The 22,090-nt window shown below is 36.7% G+C and overlaps 1 protein-coding gene and 2 non-coding genes across 8 annotated transcripts in view; 1 reads left to right on the forward strand and 2 right to left on the reverse strand.

Moving 5' to 3' along the window:
* CEP63 (centrosomal protein 63) overlaps positions 1-22,090 on the forward strand; it is a 64,852-nt gene that overhangs the window by 39,988 nt on the left and 2,774 nt on the right. For 4 of the 6 annotated variants that reach the window (XM_031677953.2, XM_006214555.4, XM_031677955.2 and 1 more), the window contains exons 7-13: positions 8,549-8,782; positions 9,065-9,204; positions 10,066-10,203; positions 12,801-12,915; positions 13,784-13,981; positions 15,551-15,637; positions 21,150-21,355. In XM_031677953.2, the coding sequence (XP_031533813.2) occupies positions 8,549-8,782; positions 9,065-9,204; positions 10,066-10,203; positions 12,801-12,915; positions 13,784-13,981; positions 15,551-15,637; positions 21,150-21,355 (1,118 nt within the window). The remainder of the gene's footprint in view (positions 1-8,548; positions 8,783-9,064; positions 9,205-10,065; positions 10,204-12,800; positions 12,916-13,783; positions 13,982-15,550; positions 15,638-21,149; positions 21,356-22,090) is intronic. The other 2 variants (XM_006214556.4, XM_072955655.1) reach the window with 1 other exon arrangement.
* On the reverse strand, positions 21,023-21,094 carry TRNAT-AGU (transfer RNA threonine (anticodon AGU)). Its single transcript has one exon. It is a non-coding gene; the product is annotated as a tRNA-Thr (tRNA).
* Positions 21,533-21,604, reverse strand: TRNAL-AAG (transfer RNA leucine (anticodon AAG)). Its single transcript has one exon. It is a non-coding gene; the product is annotated as a tRNA-Leu (tRNA).

A 22,090-nucleotide genomic window follows, 5' to 3' on the forward strand; every position in this document is an offset into this window, starting at 1 on the left:
GTATTAGTGAGCTTGATGCCATCCGAGGGGTCTCTTAAATTGTCCTCATTTTTTTTCGTTCTTTTTTTTTTCCTTTTTTCTGTTCGGCAGCAGTGATTTCCACTGCTCTTTCTTCCAGCTCACTGATCTATTTCTCTGTATCATTTATTCTACTGTTGATTCCTTCTAGTGATTTTTCATTTCAGTTATTTTATTCGTCTCTTTTTAATTGTTCTTTATATTTTCTAACTCTTTGTTTAAAACTTCTAATTTTTTGCCCTGTGCATCCATTCTTCTGCCAAGTTCTTTGATCATCTTTGTCATCATTACTCTGAAATCTTCCTTTGGTAGATTGCCTGTTTCCACTTCTTAATTCTTCTGCTGGGTTTGATCTTGTTCCTTCATCTAGAACATGTTCCTCTGCCACCTCATTTTGTCTAAGTTGCTATTTGTATTTTTACGTATGTGGTAGGTTAGTTACACTTCTCAGCCTTTGAGAAATGGCCTCCTGTAGGATCGTCCTGTGCATCCCCGCAGTATATTCCCCTTTCATTACCCAAGGTATATGCTCTAGATGTTCCCCCTAAGAATGCTGCATGAGTCCTTCTGTTGTGGTGGGCTGTGTGGGTGTTCTGGTAGGCTTGTTTGGCCCCTAGCCCAGTAGGTTGCTAGGCCCTACCTTGTACAGATGTTGTGGTCTGCTGTTTAGTGGGGCCTGGTCACGATGCGGCTGGCTCCAGAACTCTAGGGGGCCCCTGGGATAGTACTGGCTCACTGGTGGGCCAAGTCAGGATCCCAGAGACTCTGGGGCTGTTGCCCGCCCACTGGTGGGTGTAGCCAGGTCCTTGGGTTAGTGCTGGACTACTGGCAGGCAGAGCTGGTTCCTGAAATCTGGCTATAGGACCCAGGGATCCCAGAGCTCATTTCAGATAATTGTTTGGGGTGGCTGGTTCCTCACACAGTTGGGTATGGTGTTTGGGGTGTCCTGAGGCTTGCATTGGCCTACTAGCGTACAGGCCCAGGGACAGCTGTTCGGAGGGTAGAGTCTGGCCTACTGTGAGGGGGCTGGGTCTGCAGGCTATTAGTATTCTTACTAATGTAGTATCATAGTATTCTAGAGTCTGGTGCCCTGTCCCCTGATGGTGAGTGAGGTTGGTCTAGAGGCTAATGCAGGCTTACTGGAGGGCAAGGCCAGTTTCTGCCCTCTGGTGGGCAGAGCCGTGTGTCTAGGGGCATGTCTAGAGGTGGCCATGGGCTCAGGAAGTCTTTAGGCAGCCTGTCTGCTGATGAGTGGGGCTGTGTCCCCACCCAGTTGTTTGGTCTGAGGCATCCCAGCACTGGTGCCTACAGATTACTGGGGAGGTCAGGTCTTGGTGCTAAAGAGCCAAGATGTTAGCCACCAGCAGCAGTGTTCACATAATAGAATGTGTTCCCAAATATGGCTGATACCAGTGTCTGTGTCCCCAGGATGAGCTGCAGTTGTCCCCCACCTCTCCAGGAGACTTTCCAAGACCAGCAGGTAGGTTGGCCCAGGCTTCTATCAAATTACTGCTTTTACCCTGGGTCCCCAGTGTGTGTAAGATTTTGTGTACGCCCTTTAAGGGTAAAGTTTGCTGTTTCCTGCATTTCTGTGGGGCTTCTGAAATTAAGCCCCACTGGCTTTCAAAGCCAAATACTCTGAGGGATCATCTTCCCAGTGCAGGATCCCTGGGCTGTGGAGCCTGAAGTGGGGCTCAGAACTCTCACTTCTGTGGGAGAACCCTTGTGTTATAATTATTTTCCAGCTTGTGGGTTCTCCACCCAGGGGTATAGGACTTGATTATATCGTGAGTGCACCCCTCTTAGCCCTCTTATTGTGGTTCCTTCTTTATGTCTTTAGTTGCAGAAGATCTTTTCTGGTTAATTCCAGTCTCTTTCATCAGTGGTTCTTCTGCAGATAGTTGTGATATGGGTGTGCTCGTGAGAGGAGGTGAGCTCAGGGTCTTTCCATTCCACCGTCTTGGCTGTTAACCTCTGCATTTCTTTAATTATGACTGAGATTGAGAATTTTTTCATCTACTTATGGCCATTTTCATTTTTTTCTGTATATTTGTCCTTTGCTCATTTTTTAAAGGATATTTGTGTTTTACTGTTTTGAAAGAACTCTTCATGCATTAAATATATTAACTCTTTGATGTTTTTTGAAATTGTGTGGTTTTCCAGTGTACCTTAATTTTGCCCAGTAATTTTTATGGAAATACAGTTGTTCTATAAACGTTTAGAATTGTTTAATTCTATTACTTTTTTCTTTAAGATTTTTATCTTTGATGTCATTCTGTAAAGCCTTACCTAAGCCAAAATTTTTTCTAATGCTTTGTAATTTTTTTATGTATTTGATACGAAAATTCTTTTGATGTAAGGTATTTAATAGGGGGTCTAAATTTGTTTTTTTCCCAAATGGTTAACCACATAATTTATTGACTGCTACATTTTGAGAACTTTACAGAATGATTCTAAAATTCATATGGAAGAATAAATTAATGCTACTAGGCAACATTTTTTAAAAGAAGAGGAAGGGTAATGTTTTATTCCATCAAAATTAAAATGTATTAAATTGAAAAATACAGCTGTTAAACAACATGATATTATTAGATGCAATGACAAAATGATGGTTATATAAGAATCAGAAAAGATAAGTATAGGCACTAAAACATAACGTCATTTCTGTTTAGAAGGCAGGGAATCACCTGCTAGTTTCCCTCCTGTCCAAATAACAAGAGTGAAAAGGAAACATTCAGGGACATAGTAAGTCAGCACTGGGTGTAAAATGGTTAGCTGGTAAGTGGATTATGGAAAAGTAGAGGTTGTATTAAATATGTTTTCCTTTAGAACTATTTAGATGAGCTATATATGATATTGTTCAAGTTAGTTTTAAATCCACTGTTTTCTCTCTCTATATATATATGTTTAAGTATGTATTTTACTTTTAAAAGCATCATTTTCCTTTTGAAGAAAAGATGATTCTAACTTCAATGTTAATCTGTTGTCTTGGTAGAATTATCACAGAGTCAATTGAATTGGCTCAGACCTACTGTTGAAAAGTTTATGATGACACAGACACAACAGTGATAAGAGGATCTTACTGGGAGCTGTACTCTGAATGGGCTGGCTCTTCAAGTGGCTACTTAGTGGAAATGCTGCAGGGCTGTGGCCAGCGCATAAACAGTCTAAGCTTACACTTAAAGGAACTAGAGAAAGGAGAACAAATATAGCTCAAAGTTAATAGAGGGAAGAAAATAATAAAAATCAGACCAGAAATAAATGAAATAGAGGCTAAGAAGACAGTAGAAAAGATCAATGAAACTAAGAACTGGTGCTATGAAAAAATAACTTGATAAACCTTTAGCCTGATTCATCAATAGAAAAAGAAAGGTGCAAATAAATAAAATCAGAAATGAAAGGGGTTACAACAGACCCCACGAAGATACAAAGGATCATAAGAGACTGCTATGAACAATTATATGCCAGCAAATTGGAAAACCTAGAAGAAATGGATAAATTCCTAGAAAATTTCAATCTTATAGGGATGAATCAGGAAGAAAATAGAAAATCTGAATAAATCAATCACTAGTAATGAAATTGGATCAGTAATCAAAAAACTTCTAACAAAAGTCTAGGACTTTCGAAAGTAAATTATACTAAACATTTAAATAAGAGTTAATACCCATCCTTCTCAAATTGTTCCAAAAAAATTGAAGAGAAAGTGTTCCTACACTTCCTAACTCTTCTACAAGACCAGCATTACACTGATACAAAACCAAATGAAGACACAACAAACAGAAAATTACAGGCCAATATCCCTGATGAACATATATTCAAAGGTCCTCAACAAAATATTATTAAATCAAATTCAGTAATACATTAAAAGGATCATATACCATAATCAGGTGGGATTTATTTCATAGATACAAGGATAGGTCAATATCTATAAGTCAATCAACATGATATACCACATTAACAAAACAAGTGAGAAAAATCATATGATCATCTCAATAGATGCAGAAAAAGTATTTGACAACATACATTAATGATAAGAACTCACAAGAAAGTAGGTGTTGAGGGCATATACCTCAATATAATCAAGGCCATATATATGATAAACCCATAGCTAGCATAATACTCAACTGTGAAAAGCTAAAAGCTTTTCCTCTAAGATCAGGAACAAGACAAGGATGCCCACCCTCACCACTTTTATTCAACATAGTATTGGAAGTCCTAGCAGCATAGCAGTCAGCCAAAGAAAAGAGGTTAAAGACGTATGAAGGGGCGAGGGTATAGCTCAATCGGTAGAGTGTATGCTTAGCATGCATGACGTCCTGGGTTCTATCCCCAGCACCTCCGTTTAAATAAATAAATAAACCTAATTACCCCCCAAAACAAAATTTAAAACAATAAGAATTTTAAAAAGACAAAGCTAAATAGCTTTGATAAAAAATTTTTTTAAAGTATAAAGGAAAAAAAAAAGAAGGCTACGTTCTTGATATTTCAGTACTAAGATGTTAGTTAGTTTTTAAGTATCAAACCTTGACTCACTGGTTAAACTGTAGCTTAGTTACAGTATAACTTCAACATGAGTTTACTTTACGATCACAGACTTGAACTGAAGAGTATTAAATAGCTGTTATCAGGTTAGTAAGACAATGCTAGTGTTTGGCAGTTACGTATTGTCTTTCATCCTGTGTGTCTAATTGGGCAGTGGTGTTCTGGCTGTGTGCTGCCAAGCCCCGGGGCTGCTGTGCGGTTTGAGGTAGGGTTCAGGAGGTTTAGCAAGCCGGCCTCTGGCACTTTTCTTATCACCCTCACCCAGTGTCTTCCCTTGTTTATTCTGTATAGAATTCTGTGTAAGATTTCCCCTTCTTGGCGGGTAGTTTACATTGTATTTTAAATTTCAGAAACAGTTTTATCTTGGCAGTTATTATCTAAACCTATTTGGTGTTCTTTTTTCACACTATTGTAGGAAATCTGGTGAAAATTTTTGTTTTGGTTCTTAACACAGGAATCTTGGATCTGTAATTTATATAAACACTGTTTGTCTGCCTCTTTGCCTTTCTCCTCCCACCCTCTAGCTTATGGGCATATTGAGCATCTACTTTATGTGACCACAATATAGGATTTTGGCCTGTGCTATATATAATAAAATCTTTAAATCCACAACAGATAGACCCCAGAGACAGTTCTGCTTAAATTTCTAAAATAAAATTGTGCTTTACCTTTTAAAAATATTTAGAATAAGGGAAGTTTTACTGACACAAATGATTTACTTCTGTCTTCAGTGTAAAGATGAAGTACCTATCAAGATGCTGGATTAAAACTAGAAAGTTGGGAGCTAAAAACCAATATAGGTGGAATATATAGCCTAAAAATCATCTGAGTCTGTGGCTAAAGTGGTTTTATTGGTGTGGACTTTGGTAGATAAGTCATAGAAAGAAACTAATTTGAGATGCACTGTATTTCACTATATTTAGTTAAGTCTTTTAGCTCAGAGAATGTCTTAAAAAGGATGAGGAAACAAATCCTTCCTCCCCTCCAAGCACCTTTTTCTGGAAAGAACAAAATTATACAATTCTCTTCTCTCCACTCCTTTCCCCTGGCAATTTAAACATTTTGTGGTCAATTTGAATCATTGGAATATGTGTGTTTGTAAAGAAAAGAGTGTTAAAGCAGAATAATTAACTACATGCAGCATGTTCTGGGCTGGGGAGAGAGGAAAATTTGGCCTGGAAATTTAAGAGTTTTAATGACTTTAAAAAAAATTTTAATTTCTGTACTTTTGTAAGAAATAAAACAATGCATTATAGTTCCTATTTCCTATGTTTTAAATAGGAGATAAATCCATTTTTCCTATGTGATAACTCATGGATATAGTTAAACTTCTACAGTAGGTAGAACAGTGTAGCTGTCTTTTCAGTAGGTTGGCAACATCTCTTCTCTTGAAAAATCCCTTACTTTCCTTTTTCTCAAGATATTTATTTTATATATATACATATACATATATTTACACACACATATATATTTAAAATGAAGGTATATATTTTGATAAAATAAAAATATGTTTTAATTACATATATATGAAGACTTTAGTTTTTAGAGCAGTTTTAGGTTTACAATAAAATTGAGAGGGGGATACAGAGATTTCTGGTATACTCCCACACATGCATACCCTCTCCTATTATCAACATCACTCCCAGAATGGTACATTTATTACTATGGATGAACTATGTTTACACATTATAACCACCCAAAGTCCATAGTGTACTTTAGGGTTCACTCTTGGAGCTGTACGGTTTATGAGTTTGGACAAATATGTAATGACACATCCATCATTATAATATACAGATTATTTTCACTGCCATAAATTTCCTCTGTGCCCTGCTTATTCATCTCTCCCTTGCCTCCCCTCCCCATAATCACTGATCTTTTTATTTTCTCTATAGTCTTACCTTTTCTAAAATGTCATATAGTTGACATCATATAGTATATAGCCTTTTCAGACTGGTTTCTTTCACTTAGCAATGTGAGTTTAAGACTCCTGCATGTTTTTTCATGGCTTGATAGCTTATTCCTTTTTAGCACTGAGTAATATTCCATTGTCTGGATATACCATATTTTATTTATCCACTCACCTGTTAAATCTAGGTTGCTTCCAAGTTTTGGTAGTTATGAATATACTGCTTTAAACATCTATGTGCAGGTTTTTATGTGGACATACATTTTCAACTCCTTTGGGTAAATGCCAGGAAGCACAAGTGCTGGATTATATGGTAAGAATATGTTAAGTTTTATAAGAAAACAACAAACTGTCTTCCAGAATGTCTATAACATTTTGCATTCCCACCAGCAATGTGTAAGAGTTGCTCCACATCCTTGCCACATTTGTGTTACCAGTGTTCCAGATTTTGACCATTCTAATAGGTTTTTGTTTTAATTTGCATTTCCATGATGACATATGATGTAGATCATCTTTTCTTATGTTTATTTTCCACTGTGTATCTTCTTCAGTAAGATGCCTGTTCAAATCTTTGGCCCATTTTTTACTGGTCTTGTTGATTTTCTTACTGTTGAATTTTAAGAGTTCTTGTATTTTGTGTAACAGTATCAGATGTGTCTTGCAGATATATTTTGTCCCACTCTGTGGCTTATCTTCTCATCCTCTTGACATTGTCTTTCACAGAGCAAAAGTTTTTAACTTTTAATGAATTTCAGTTTATCAGTTATTTCTTTTAGGGCTTGTGTCTTTGGTGTTGTATCTCCAAAGGTATCACTATATCCAAACTCATCTAAGTTTTCTCCTGTGTTACCTTCTAAGAGGTTTTTAGTTTTGCGTTTTACATTTAGATTTATAATCCATTTTGAGTTAATTTTTGTGAAGGAAGTAAGGCCTTTGTCTGGATTCTTTTTTTTTTTTTTTTGCATGTGGATGTCTAGTTTTTCCAGCACCATTTGTTGAAGAGATTATCATTGCTCCATTGTATTGCTTTTGCTCCTTTATCAAAGATCAGTTGACTATATTTATAAAGGTCTATTTCTGGGCTCTATATTCTGTTCTATTAATCTGTTTGTCTATTCTTTTGCCAGTGTTACACTGTCTTGATTGTTGTAGCTTTACAGTGAATCTTAAAAGTTAGGTAACATCAGTCTTTGTTCTTCTTCAATATTGTATTGGCTATTCTGAGTCTTCGCTTCTCCATATGAACTTTACAATCAATTTGTTGATATCCATAAAATAACTTGCTGATATTTTCATTGGGATTATGTTGAATCCATAAATAATATTGGTAAGAACCAACATCTTGACAGTATTGAGCCTTCCTTTCCATGAACATGGAATAACTCTTCATTTATTTAGTTATTGTTTGTTTTTATTCATCAGAGTTTTGTAGTTTTTCTTATATAGATTTTGTATATATTTTATTAGATTTGTACTTATTTAATTTCTTTAGGTATTAATATAAATAGTATTGCTTTTAATTTAAATTCCACATGTTCACTGTAGGTATATAGTGATCGACTTTTATATATTAACATATATCCCACAACCTGGGTGTAATTGCATATTAACTGAAGGAGTTTTTTTTTTTTTTTTTGGTTGATTCAGGTCTTCTACATAGATGATCATGTCATCTATGAACACCGACAGTTTTGTGTCTTCTTTCCTGATCTGTATTCCTTTTATTTCCTTTCTTTGCCTTAACAAGGACATCCAGTATGATATTGAAAAGGAGTGTTATGAGGGGACATCTTTGCCTTGTACCTGACCTTAGTGGGAAAGTGTTGAGTTTCCCACCATTAAGTATAATGTTAGCTCTCTGGTTTCTGTAGATAGTCTTTATCAAGTTGAGAAAGTTCCCCTCTGTTCCCAGTTTTTATCATGAGAATTTTTTTTTTATCATGAATGGGTCATTATATATTTCTAAGGAGCTAATGCTCTATGTTTTTCTGGAAGTAAAACCTACTTTCATTTTAGTCTTCCTTATTCATTGATCATTCTTATATCTTTAAACTTTTACTAATTGGTAATGTGTGTTTCTAGGCTCAGCTTGCCAATCGGAAACAAAAATTAGAGTCTGTGGAGCTGTCCAGCCAGTCTGAAATTCAGCACCTGAGCAGTAAGCTGGAGCGGGCCAACGACACTATTTGTGCCAATGAGTTGGAGATAGAGCGCCTCACCATGAGGGTCAATGACTTGGTTGGAACCAATATGGCCGTCATGCAAGAGCAGCGGCAGAAAGAAGAAAGATTGAGGGAATCTGAAAAACTGTTAGAGGTATGTTTTTAAATCGTAATTTACTGTAACTGAGGAAATGTGTGGATGTGTGTTTTAAGATAAACTAGTTGACCTAGAACCAGATTTCAAAATCTGTGGTTTCTTCCCTGCTCTGTAACTGATAGATCCAATACTGATATTAATAACAGAATCTAATATTAATAACAGGCCTTATTAATCTTGTGCCTGTTATGTAGCTTATGGTCTGACTCCCTGGCTTCCTTTTCTTATAAAATAGAAAAATTGTAATAACATCTGACTTTTTTCTGAGTATTTTTGCAGGTTCTGCAAGAAGAAAAGAGAGAATTGAAGGCAGCTCTTCAGACTCAAGAAAATTTCATTCATGAGGCAAGAATACAAAAGGAGAAGCTACAAGCAAAATTAAAGGCAACTGACAGTCAACACACAGTAGAGACCATAAGGTATATTTAATCTTAAGTGTGATTAGTCTTAGCCACATGGTGATTTGGCATTAAGTACCATTTTTAATATTGCATATCCATAATTTTGTGCTTGATCATATTATGGGTTTTCTTACTCAGTTTTAATTGCTGAGTTAAATTTTTATAGTGTTAGAAAATATTGTGTGATTTTTTTCTGCCTCCAGTTTGGGTCCCTAACCAGAAGACTCTGATGTATAGAAAGTTAGAAACCCCTTTGTCAATCTGTACCTTTGGTAAAACTCCAAATGTGAAAGGAATTGTAGTCCACGTCTCCTGGGAGGCCTCCCTTTCTTTGTAGACTAGGTCATGATGAATAGTTGCTTATCATCAGTATTATCAGTAAGCCAGATATTGAGTTAGCCCTTTAAAAGAATCGTATAACTAACTTTACTTCTGTGTATGAATTGTTGCTATGAGGTTTGTAGTGGAAAGTAGCAGAAGGAGCTTTCCTCCTTTTGCTTCATTTACGCCTGGTGCACATTTCTGCTCTTGCCAAAACTCTCTTGTAACTTTTCGGTTTCTTTGACTCAAGGTATCAAGTGTCAACAAGGTGATTTTTGTCATTTTGTCTTTTTCCTTGAAAAACAGGCCACATCCCAGCTGAGAAAGGAGTAAACTGCTGCTGACTTGTTTGAAAAGCATTATGTCTCTGCCTCTTTACTCTCCGAGTGGCTTTTAAAAGATTGTTTTGTTTTGTTTTTTGTTTTTGTAAGGCAAGAAACAAACTGAAGAGTTCCAAAGAGTTTGCCCCAAACAGTTGGGCAGTATGAACTGGTTCTGTGTTGGTTTTTGTTTGCAAAGATACAAGGCCCTTAACAGTCCTCCTGTGTCCTTCCATAGGTCACTGGAGGAGTCTCAGGCAGAAAGGAGGTATGCCTCTCAAGGGCAGGGGGACTTGGAGAACGTGCTCTCCCGTCTGGACTTCACCCACGCCAGTGAAGAGCTTCTGCAGGCAGAGGTGACTCGTCTGGAAGGCAGGTAGATGATTATTACATTCATTTCAAAAACGTTCAAGTTGTTAAACATGATTTTTGATCATCATATTGATAAAGTAAGCTAATATAGTAAGTGAAAACATAAGTTTTTCTCTCTCGCATCCACAAATGACCTAACTTATTTCATTGAGATTAAAGGAGAGCTTTAATCTCAGTGAAAGGAGAACTTCCACTCTTTTAAACACCAAATCTACCAGCCTGCCTGCATCTGTCTGTGCTCTTAATCTGTTACAGTGGATGAACTGATGGATGACATATCTGTGCTTCTAATACCCCACTTATGTACTGTTCCTACAGTTTTTCCTTTGTCTTTTGCATCATCAAGTTCTTCCTCTCTGCTAAATCATTTCCACTGGTATAAAATATGTTTTAATATTCCTCTTCTTGGGGAAAAAAGTGAAAACCCTTCTTTAATTCAATATCCCTGTTAAGTTACCTCCATATTTCTCTGGTCTCCTTCAAGACTAAATTCTTCAAGAGTTGTCTGTATTGACTGTACTCTTTTTAATTTTCTCCTGTGTAGAAGGCCTTCAGTTAGGCTTTCCCCGCTACCCTCCACCTCACTGGAGCTGTTCTCGGTGGCACTGGACACTCCTTTCTTTTGTCCTGAAATGCTGTTGGTATTTCCTTGATTTTAATTGAATCCTGACTTACGCTACACCTGCCCAGCTCACTTGTATCACCGTATTTGTGAGTTTTTTCGTCATACCGCTAAACTTTTTGATTAGGAAGAGTTTGACATTTTGTTTTAAACATAAATCAAGATTATTTATACACTAACATTTTTCCATATATAAAAGATAAAAATATGTAAACTATTAGTATTTAGATAAGCAAACAACCAAAAATTGCCATTTTACCCTTTTACTTTCATCTTGAAGTTTATCTTTAAATAATACTTTTTTTGTTCTATCTTTAAGTAATACATCTTTAATTTCTATTTTTGGAAATCACTAAGTTTTTTCTTTCTATATTAAATATACATGCACACACACAGTTTTTGCTTGATTTCTTTCTCATCTTGGAATAGTTAAGATATTCTTGGTCATCATTACTGAGGTATATATGCACACTTTAGACTGAATAAAATAAAGATTGGTATTCTTATTGACATTAGAACTAATATTTACATTTTTTATCATAGGTTTTCTATTGATTGACTTCTTAGTGATCTTGTGTATGTGTTTTACTGTGCTCTCAGCAGGCTGTGAAGATTTGCCTCTTATTTCTGACTCACAGTGTGACCTGGGACACCTTAGTCTCCTTACGCCCCAATTTTCCTATCTGTGGATAGGACAAGATTATCTCTGATTTTTTTTCTCTCTCTACCTCAGTGTTTGACATTGTAATCACATACTAAGTACCAAATAAATGAGCATTCTAGGATTTTTAGAAATAGGTAAAAGAAATTGAAATGAATGGATACAAACACCAGTGTTCAGTAATAAAACAATGGCTTTAAAAATGATTTTTCTGTATCAAAAGGCGAGTAGAGAAAGGAACCCTTTTAGACAGCTTGTTTGTGTTGCTCAATTAGAACAAAATATTGCCTAAACAGGAACTGGAGGAATTTAAGTGATTGTTTTTGTGTTGTTGAATTGCATAGATGGTATTTTCAAATGATAGCTTATCTGGTAAATTGTCTGTGTGGGTGAAGCAATCTAGGTAGTTACTCAGCATTTATTGAACAGTCTGGAACTAAATAATGCAGAGCCTGAGGGGATGGTGCACAAGGTTAGAGGGAGGCAACAAATAAAAGACATTATATTAATCATAGAATTTGTAGTTTGAGAGACATAATATACACATTAAAGACCTAAGAGCAATTTAAAGTGAAAACTCTAGAAAATGTCTACATTCAAGCTCTGACAATTGAAAATAAATTGTATTTAAGGTGATTAGGGGATGGAGGGTCGGGGCGGCTCTATCAGGTAAATGCTGACCTAATTCGAAAGGGTGTTGACTGTACATTGCCGGGTGGGAAGGGAAGGTGCTTTGTGGTCAAGGGGATGGTATGTGAGGGGACAAGAAGTCAAGCTTAGCAAGTGGCACATGGAAGACAGTAAAGCTTAGCAATTTAGAAGCAAAAAGACTATTAGTAGATATGAGCAGTGAGGTAAGAGAGGTATGGTATCCCTGAGGTGCTTATATCTTATGAGGGATTGATTCTTAAGTAAGGGTGACAAGTTGGAAACTCTTGTTTGAAGATTGTTTTGGAGCTGTGTGTAGGATGGAACTGTAATTGAGTGTGGTGAAGACTGAGATTATGATGGCAGCTCCTGTACAACTAGAGAAAAAACATCACCCAAGTTGCTGTAATCTTTAGAATTTTGTAACCAGTTAAATTCTAAGCGGAGGGAAAGAATATAGGTAAACACAGAAATCAAACGTATCTCCAGAAGTTTGAATTGGATTTGGCTGCCTCTAGTGATAAGGAATTGGAAATGAGTTTTAATGTGGGCTAGGAGGTGATGTTTGGAATATTTCTTGGACATCAGGAGCATAAATTAGATAACTCGATTTGTGGGTTTGGGGGCTTATGTTTTGTTTTAAATATGTGATCTTATTTTTGTCATACAGCTTAGAATCTGTGAGTGCAACCTGTAAACAGCTGAGCCAAGAGCTAATGGAAAAATACGAAGAGCTGAAGAAGATGGAAGTGCATAACAACGAGTACAGGGCCGAGATCAAGAAGGTAAAGATCGGCATGCCTGCGACTGCAAAGCCCCGTGTGATCATGGGCTGTGCTGTGGGTTGGGAGGTTATAGGAGTTACTTTTAATGAGAGAAGAATGTGGTCCAGAGGCTATTTGATGCTCGCCAGTAGAGAGTACCTGAAAGGGGCTCAGGAGATGTCTTTGTCATCCTCAGGTATGCCGTGTGAGTATTAACAAGATAACTGAAGCCTGCCCCCTTTGAACTCTGCAGCTTTAAACATGCTTTGATGAAGTGTTCTAAATGATACACACTTTCTTGCTTGCTTGAACGTATTATATGAACTGGCATTTAATATTTTCTTATTGACTGAAGATGGTGATGGACGGGTGTTTTCTCTTCTGTCCTGTGGGTAGTTATGTCCTCACTGGCATTTGAAGTGTACAAAGTTTGTCTCTATGTGAATGGGCCCTGGCTGTCCTGTTTGTTGACTTCGATTTTTTATTACTTTTTTGAGATTACTTTTAGTCTATTTCTTCCTCTTGCCTTTCTGTTATCTTCTGTGGACCAGGAAACCATATAAACAAAATCGTTAGATTTGCAACTGAAAAATAGAATGAAGATCATAGGTGCTGTCCTCTAAATAATGTGTGCTTGAACTTGACACTGGTTCTTAGCATTTGAGTAGCACATCGCTTCCTGTTTTTGAGATCTAATAAATAATTGCGGGCATAGCCACCTGACCTTCAGCACAGACACGCAACTTCGTAAGTTGCTAAATTTCTGCAAATTTAATCAGGGAAAAACTTATGTCTTGAGGTAAGGTAAAAATTACTTTATTATTTTAACTATTAATATATTTTTCTCTCTACATGTTTTGTTTTATTTTTTCATGCTTTCTATTTGTAGTTGAAAGAACAGATTTTACAGGCTGAACAAAGTTACAGTTCTGTACTAGAAGGGATGAAGATGGAAATCTCGCAGCTAACTCGGGAGCTGCATCAGCGGGATATCACTATTGCTTCCACCAAAAGTTCTTCCTCTGACATGGAAAAGCGCCTCAAAGCAGAGATACAGAAGGCAGAAGAAAAAGACGTAGAGCATAAGGTGAAATTTGAACAACAACTTTCTTTACTTGCAGTTGGTTTTTGAAGATTCAATTTATTAAAGGTGTATTTCCATGGTATTTTTTTAAAGCATTTTTTCCTTCTTTCTTTCTTTTTTTTTTTTTTTTGGTGTGAGAAGGTAATTAGGTTTACTTATTTATTTATTTTTAGGGGAGGTACTGGGGATTGAACCCAGGACCTTGTGTATGCTAAGCATGCACTCTACCACTTGAGCTGTACCCTACCCTCCCCATAGTATTTAATTCAGTGGATTTTTGCTAGCCCTCTTCTTCAGGCTGAGGGTAGACTGATTAGCAGGCAGTCTAGTGCAGATGAGTGGGGAGGTGAGAGAAGATTCAGACAAGTAAAGAGACCAGAATTCTGTGGTGTGTAGTGAGAGTGTGCCACATTCACTGTGACACACAGAGTATAGGTGGGACGAGCGGCAAGGGATGAGACTGGAAGGCAGGGACTGGCTCCTGAAGGGCCCTGCCCGCCCTGTGCAGGATGTTTAGTGTTATCCTGAGGTCTGTGGACATTGGTGTTAGCAGGAGTAAAAGGTCTCTGGTTGTCATCTGGAGAATAAGCAAAGAGGCAAAGAGACCTCTCAGATGCTATTACAGCAGTGAGATTGTGGCCTGAGCAGTGGGCAGGAGAGGTAAGGGAAATGAATTCTGAAGATATTTGGCTGGTAAGATCAACTATGCTTTGTATATGATTGGACAGGGAGAGTGAGCTAGACAGAGTTAGGGAAAGATGTCACTCAGGATTCCAGCTTGGACAACTGAATAGAAAGTGATGCTCTTTAGTGAAATAGAGAAAAGATAGGGAGCAGGTTTGGGGAGGATAATGAATTTGTATGAAAGGTACAAAATAGGGAAGCTGGTGGAATGGACACTGGTTTGAAATAAAGGCGGGACTTTCATATGGAAATATCTAATAGTCAATTCCACAGAAGGCCTGGAGTTCAAGGTTAAAATCAAGGTAAGACGTTTAGCTGTGGAAGTCTTTGCATGAAGTTGGCCTTTAAAACCCTGAGAGACTTAGAGGTTATAACGAGAAGGCATAGTGTACGAAGAGGAGAGACTTGCACCAAACTTAGGAAACTACTTATTTACAGTAAAAAGGTGTTAGAGTGGAGCTAAAACAAAAAGTAGCAGAAAGGAAGGAAACCAGATAGTTTCACAAAGGAAGCAGAAGTCAAGGAAGGCAGGAATCTTTTCAAGTAGGAATGTCAAGCAGAAAAGGTAAAGAGAACGGGGACTGAAAATAAGTCACTATCTTGTGAAAGGAGTGCAGTCCACGTGGTGTTGGAGGTAGGAGCCAATAAGAGGAGGCTAACACAGGAGAGTGGTCAGGGGTTTACCCGTGCACTGACTCGTATTCTTAGAAGTCTCTCAAATTGTACGCATATTTATTCATTTTGAAACATCTTTTCAAAAAATCTTAGGAAGTATTTGTACAGATGAATGAAGAGTGTAACTTCACCTAATGAAAACTACATGTGGAAAAACTTTATAAGATGCTTTTGATTTATTTGTTATGTTTGGTTTTTTTCTGCTTTTCTCAGGAGACTTTGGGTCAGCTGGAGTCACTCAAGTTAGAAAATCGTCATCTTTCTGAAATGGTGATGAAGCTGGAGTTGGGTTTACATGAGGTACATAAATAGAAGCTTAAGTTTTTCTACTGTCCAAGCCTTTAAAGAAATCACTCTGTAAATATTGGTATTATAAAGAGAAAGTTATGACCAAACTGGAATGATCCTCCTGTAGAAACTTTCTCAAATAAAAAGAAGTCGGGACAATGATAGAAATGAGAAAAATACGGCTCTCCACTCCAGCTATTGGAAGGTTGTTTTTATATCATGTGTGTCATTGAATATATGTCCAGTCTGTGTTCTTAATAGGGAGAATGTATACGAAGGACCTAGAACAGTGTCTGGCATTTAGTAATTACACAGTACATGTTAGATGCTGTTATTATTTTTATTGTCATCATTATTTTCACAATATCTTTTCATTATAAAGTCTATCATCTTTTAAATAATCTGGTTTCCATTATATTTCTACAATATACAATGTATTTAATCAAATATTCTGGAATCTTTTATCTTCAAAGTGTTTTAGTAGACAATGCAGTGGACGCAAGGACGAATTCGATGCGATTCCTGCCTTTAGGAGACAGGGGAGTCTAGCAGGGAGGGTAGGGTCTGTAAACAAGCTTCTGTGAAACCAGAGAGAACTTGGCTAGCTGACAGCAAGTTATAAACACCGTGGGTGCTCTTTTAACCGTTGTGTCATAAAATTCTTAAAATTTGCAAAATAGCCCGTCCATTCTGATGCATCTTTTCTTGATGTAGGTCAAATACCCAGAGATTATAGAAATTCCTTTTTTTTTCCTGTATTTCCAGAGAGTACGTGCGCCTAGAGATTCATAGTTACACAATGCCCTGTTTGCTCCTACGCGGTTTTAGTTCCACACTCATAGATTATGGAGGCTGGGCTGGGAGAATGTGCAACACACCACATAAATACTTTATTGCAGCTGAAAGGGGGGACTATTCTTACAGTCTTTTAAGAGGGCAAGATTCTCTTAGCATCATGAAACCATGAAGAATTTTACACAATAAAAGTATAAATTTTCTGAATAACAAAAGACTCCATAAAAAAAAGACTACTAGACTAGAGGAAAATAATCTATTATCAAATAAATGATTAACATAAAATACTAATATAGGAGGATTTGCTATAAAGATAATTAAAAGATTGGAATCTAGTAGAAAATGAGCAAAGGACATAAATAGATAATTCATAGAAATAATGTAAAAATCCAGTAAACAGTAAAAGCTGTTCAATCCTCCCCAATAATCAAAATAAATAAATATTCTTTTGCTTGTTGGCTTTTCAAGGATTTTTTTAAAACTAATATCGCCAGTCTTGGCAAGGATATAGAACAGCAGGCTCTCCAGTGCTCTGTTAATGAGAAAGTGAATTGATACAGCTATTCTAGAGTGCAATTTAGCAGTATTCATTAAACTGGTAAATACATATAGCCTATAAAGTCCTGGGTCATGTGCATTTATGATTTTGATTGTCATTGCTGAATTGTTCTCCAGAAAGGTCATTATCAGTTTGCATTCCCAAAGAACCCATCCTATAGGAGCAAATGCACAAAAATGGTCATTTCAATGTCTGCAATATCCAAAATTTTGAAATAAACTGTAGAGAGATGGTTCATTGTGACTTTTCTATATACTGGAAAATATTACGCCATCATTTAAGGTGGCAGATGAACATATGCATCTAGTCTGGCTCCCTCCCCAAGCTCCTCTAAACCTATAATGAAAGGGCTATTTTTTAAGCACAAAGAAGTGAGAGAAGAGAAAACAGCTAAACATTTTGTAATGTGAAGATAGATGGATGGATGAGTAGATGGAAAATGACTTTATATGCCCTGATAAAGCCAATATGAAGCTAGTGGTGAAGAAAATCAAGAAGCAACCTGATTTACACCATGGAATCTTAAAAAGACTCAGGATTTGGCAATACTTGATTGAGAGACTTATGCAGTGATTACTCGTTCATATTTTAAGAGTTGGGAACTCTCAGGGGTGGTTAAGCCAGACTATGACCAGAGATTCTGTTCAGCTTAATTTCTCCTGAAACCTGTATCTAACAGTCGTGGTACTGTCCTTTCTTATCACAACCAGGTGTGTACTTGTGCACAGTTAGGACCTTGTTGTTCATCTATTTTATACATAGTAGTTAGCCTATAAATCCCTAAAAATCCCAAACTCCCAGTTTATCCCTCCTTCCCACCCCTTTCCCCTCTGGTAACCATAAGTTTGTTTTCTATGTCATAAGTCTGTTTCTATTTTGTAAATAAGTTCATTTGGGTCTTTTTTTTTAAGATTCCACATATAAGTGATATCATATGGTATGCTTCTTTGTCTTTCTGTCTTACTTCACTTAGAATGACAATCTCCAGGCCCATCCATGTTTCTGCAAATAGCATTATTTTATTCTTTTTTATGGCTGAGTAGTATTCCATTGTATAAATATACCACAACTTCTTTATGCATTCATCTATCGATGGACATTTATGTTGTTTCCATGTCTTGGCTATTGTAGATAGTGCTGCTATGAACATTGGGGTTCATGTATCTTTTTGAATTAGAGTCCCCTCCAGATATATGCCTGGGAGCAGGATTGCTGGATCATATGGTAAGGCTATTTTTAGTTTTTTGAGGAATCTCTATACTGTTTTCCATAGTGGCTACACCAAACTACATTCCCACCAACAGTGTAGGAGTGTTCTCTTTTCTCCGCAGCCTCTCCAGCATTTGTTGTTTGTGGACTTTTTAATGATGGCCATTCTAGTGGTGTGGGGTAATACTTCATTGTAGTTTTGATTTGCATATCTCTGATAATTAGTGACACTGAGCATTTTTCATGTGCCTATTGGTCATTTGTATGTCTTCACTGGAGAATTGTTTGTTTAGGTCTTCTGCCCTTTTTTGGATTGGGTTGTTTGCTTGCTGTTGTTGAGTTGTATGAGCTGTTTATATATTCTGGAAATTAAGCCCTTGTCAATCACATCATTTGCAAAGATTTTCTCCCATTCTGTAGATTCTTTTTGTTTTGTTTATGGTTTCCTTTGCTGTGCAAAAGCTTATAAATTTAATTAGGTCTCATTTGTTTATTTTTGCTTTTATTTCTATGGCCTTGGTAGACTGCCCTAGGAAAACATTGCTACAATTTATATTAGAGAATGTTTTGCCTATGTTCTCTTCTAGTTTGATAGTGTCTTGTCTTATGTTTAAGTCTTTAAGCCATTCTGAGTTTATTTTTGTGTATGGTGTGAGGGAGTGTATTGATTTACATGAGGCTGTCCAGTTTTCCCAACACCACTTGCTGAGGAGACTGTCTTTTCTTCATTGTATTATTCTTGCCTCCTTTGTTGAAGATTAATTGGCCATAGGTCTTTGGGTTTATTTCTGGGCTCTCTGTTCTGTTCCAGTGATCTGTATGTCTGTTTTTGTGCCAGTACCACACTGTTTTGATTACTATAGCTGTATAGTATTGTCTGAAGTCTGGGAGAGTTATTCCTCCAGCTTCGTTCTTTTTCTTCAGTATTGCTTTGATGATTCTAGGTCTTCTGTGATTCAATATAAGTTTTAGGATTATTTGTTCTAGTTCTGTGAAAAATGTCCTGGGTAATTTGATAGGGATTGCATTAATTCTGTCGATTGCTTTCAGTAGTATGGCCATTTTAACAATATTAATTCTAACAATCCAAGACCATGGGATGTCTTTCCATTTCTTTAAATCATCTTTAATTTGCTTAATCAGTGTTTTATACTTCTCTGCATATAAGTCTTTCACCTCCTTGGTCAGGTTTATTCCTAAGTTTTGGAGGTTTTTTTGATGTGATTTTAAAAGTTTTTTTTGTTTGTTTGTTTGTTTTTGTTTTTTTTTACTTTTCCTTTTCTGATATTTTGTTAGTATAAAGAAATGCAAGATTTCTTTATGTTAGTCTTGTATCCTACTACCTTGCCAAATTCTTTTATCAGCTCTGGTAGTTTTTGTGTGGAGTCTTTAGGATTTTCTATATATAGTATGTCATCTGCATATAGTGACAATTTTACCTCTTCTCTCCCAATGCAGATCCCTTTCATTTCTTTTTCTTGTCTAATTGCTGTGGCTAGGAATTCCAATACTATGTTAAGTAGAAGTGGTGAGAGTGGGTATCCTTGTCTTGTTCCAGATTTTAGGGGGAAGGCTTGCAACTTTTCACTTGAGTATTATCCTGGCTGTGGGTTTGTCATAAATAGCTTTTATTATGTTGAGATATGTTCCCTCTATACCCACTTTGGTAAAAGTTTTTATCATAAATGGGTGTTGAATTTTATCAAAAGCTTTTTCTGCATCTATTGAGATAGTCATGTGGGGTTTTTTGTCCTTTCTTTTGCTGATGTGGTATGTCACATTGATTGATTTGAGTATGTTGAACCATCTTTGTGTCCCTGGGATGAATCCAACTTGATTGTAATGTATGATCTTTTTTTATGTGTTGTTGTATTCAGTTTGCTAATATTTTGTTGAGAATTTTTGCATCTGTATCCATCAAATATACTGGTCTGTAATTTTCTTTTTTGGTAGTGTCTTTCTAGGGAGTTATTTATTTAAAAGTTGTCCTTGCCAGCCAGAATTCCTTTTCAGAGCCTTCTGTTCAAATTTGTTTCTTTTATATAGGTCTCTTGATTTTCTTCCACAGGTATTCTGGGGCTATTCAATTTCTCTTTCTTTTTAATTGGTAGCTTTTTTAAAATTAAAAAGTAGTTGTATAATTATATAGTATAGTTACACTGTTATATTAACATATACAACATAGTGATTCAATATTTTTATAGATTATACTCCATTTAAAGCTGTTATAAAATAATGGCTATATTCCCTGTGCTGTACAGTTTATCTTTGTAAATTAATTATTTTATACATAGTAGTTTGTCCCTCTTAATCCCCTACTGCTGTCGTGCCCCTCCCCCTTCGCTCTCCCTACTGGTAACCACTAGCTTGTTCTCTATATTTGTGAATCTGTTTCTGTTTTGTTATATGCATTCATTTGTTTTATTTTTTAGATTCCACATATAAGTGCAGTATTTGTCTTTCTCTGACTTATTTCTCTAAGCACAGCATCTTCTTTCGTGGAGAAGCCATGGCTGCTATTTTCTTTCTTTCCCCTGTTTCTGATTCTTACCTGTAGCTTTCTTCTGTCCTGGTTCCAGCCTTTCTCCAGCTGCTTGGATATTCCATGGCACATCAGGGAAGTCCATTGTGCTCCTCACTTTCTACCCTCATTTACATACGAAACAGAAACTTTTTTCTCTTTTAGGGGGCCAGAACCAAATCTTCACTCTTTCTTAAGTAAAGCAATAGATTAACTAGTTACAACTAAAAACAAAACAAAACAAAACATAACAAAAAACCCCATAATTTTCCACCAGCAGTATCCCAGATCACAAGTGTTTTTTTTCCCTTAATGGAGGTACTGGGGATTGAATCCAGGGCCTCGTGCACACTAAGCACGTGCTCTACCACTGAGCTATATCCCCACCCCACAAGTATTCTTATACAAAGTAAGTGACGCTGGTATTCTTTTTTTATTAGGCAAAAGAGATTTCACTAGCAGACCTCCAGGAGAATTATATTGAGGCATTAAATAAATTAGTGTCTGAAAATCAACAACTACAGAAAGATTTGATGGATACCAGAACCCAGCTGGAGATTTCTACTCAGATGTGCAAAAAAAACCGTGACAGGATCTTTAAACCAATACACAGCAGAGTACCTGAGTTCAAGAATATGGAGTTCAAGTAAAATTTCTTCATAGTTTATTTAAAATGTGTATCTTTAGAATGTAATTCTCATTTCTTTGAGAGTAGTTTCCAATTTACAGAAATTAAATCTTTAAAAAAAATTTTAATTAGCAACAACTGTTTTTTATAGCAGTATGTTTTATTTATTTATTTATTTATTTTTTAATTTTTTTATGGAAGTACTGGGGATTGAACCCAGGACCTCATGCATCTTAAGCATGTGCTTTACCACTGAGCCATACCCACACCCCCAGAAATTAAATCTTCATCAAAGGACACTGTGTTTAATTCTAAAGTACTGTGTGCACAAGTAAATCTACTAATAGGTTAAAAAAATGCAGGGGGTTATGTAGCACTTTCCTTCAAGCTTCAGTGTCAGACCAATGGTTGTAGGTATAAACAGCAACCTTATTCCCCTGAGCCTTTTCATGCTGCCTCCCACCTCCCCAACCCCATTTACCCCATAAGAAATAGAAGTTGGCTTTTAATAACACATTTCTTTTGTAATTTTGGTCAACTAATGATAGGGAGTCAGCATTTAGCAAAAAACCACCTGGCTTCAGCTCTTACTGTATGGCTTACATGTTTTGCTACCAAGAGCCTTTGCTGACACCCTCACCCAACTCCCACCTCCACCCCCAGATGAGGATGGGTGCCTTCACTGTGCACAGTGCTTCCCTCTATCCTAGCACCAGCCACACTGGCCGCTTCCTTGTCTTCCTTGCTATATGT

The sequence above is a fragment of the Vicugna pacos genome, chromosome 1, assembly GCF_048564905.1.
Source record: "Vicugna pacos chromosome 1, VicPac4, whole genome shotgun sequence".
Taxonomy (NCBI): domain Eukaryota; kingdom Metazoa; phylum Chordata; class Mammalia; order Artiodactyla; family Camelidae; genus Vicugna; species Vicugna pacos.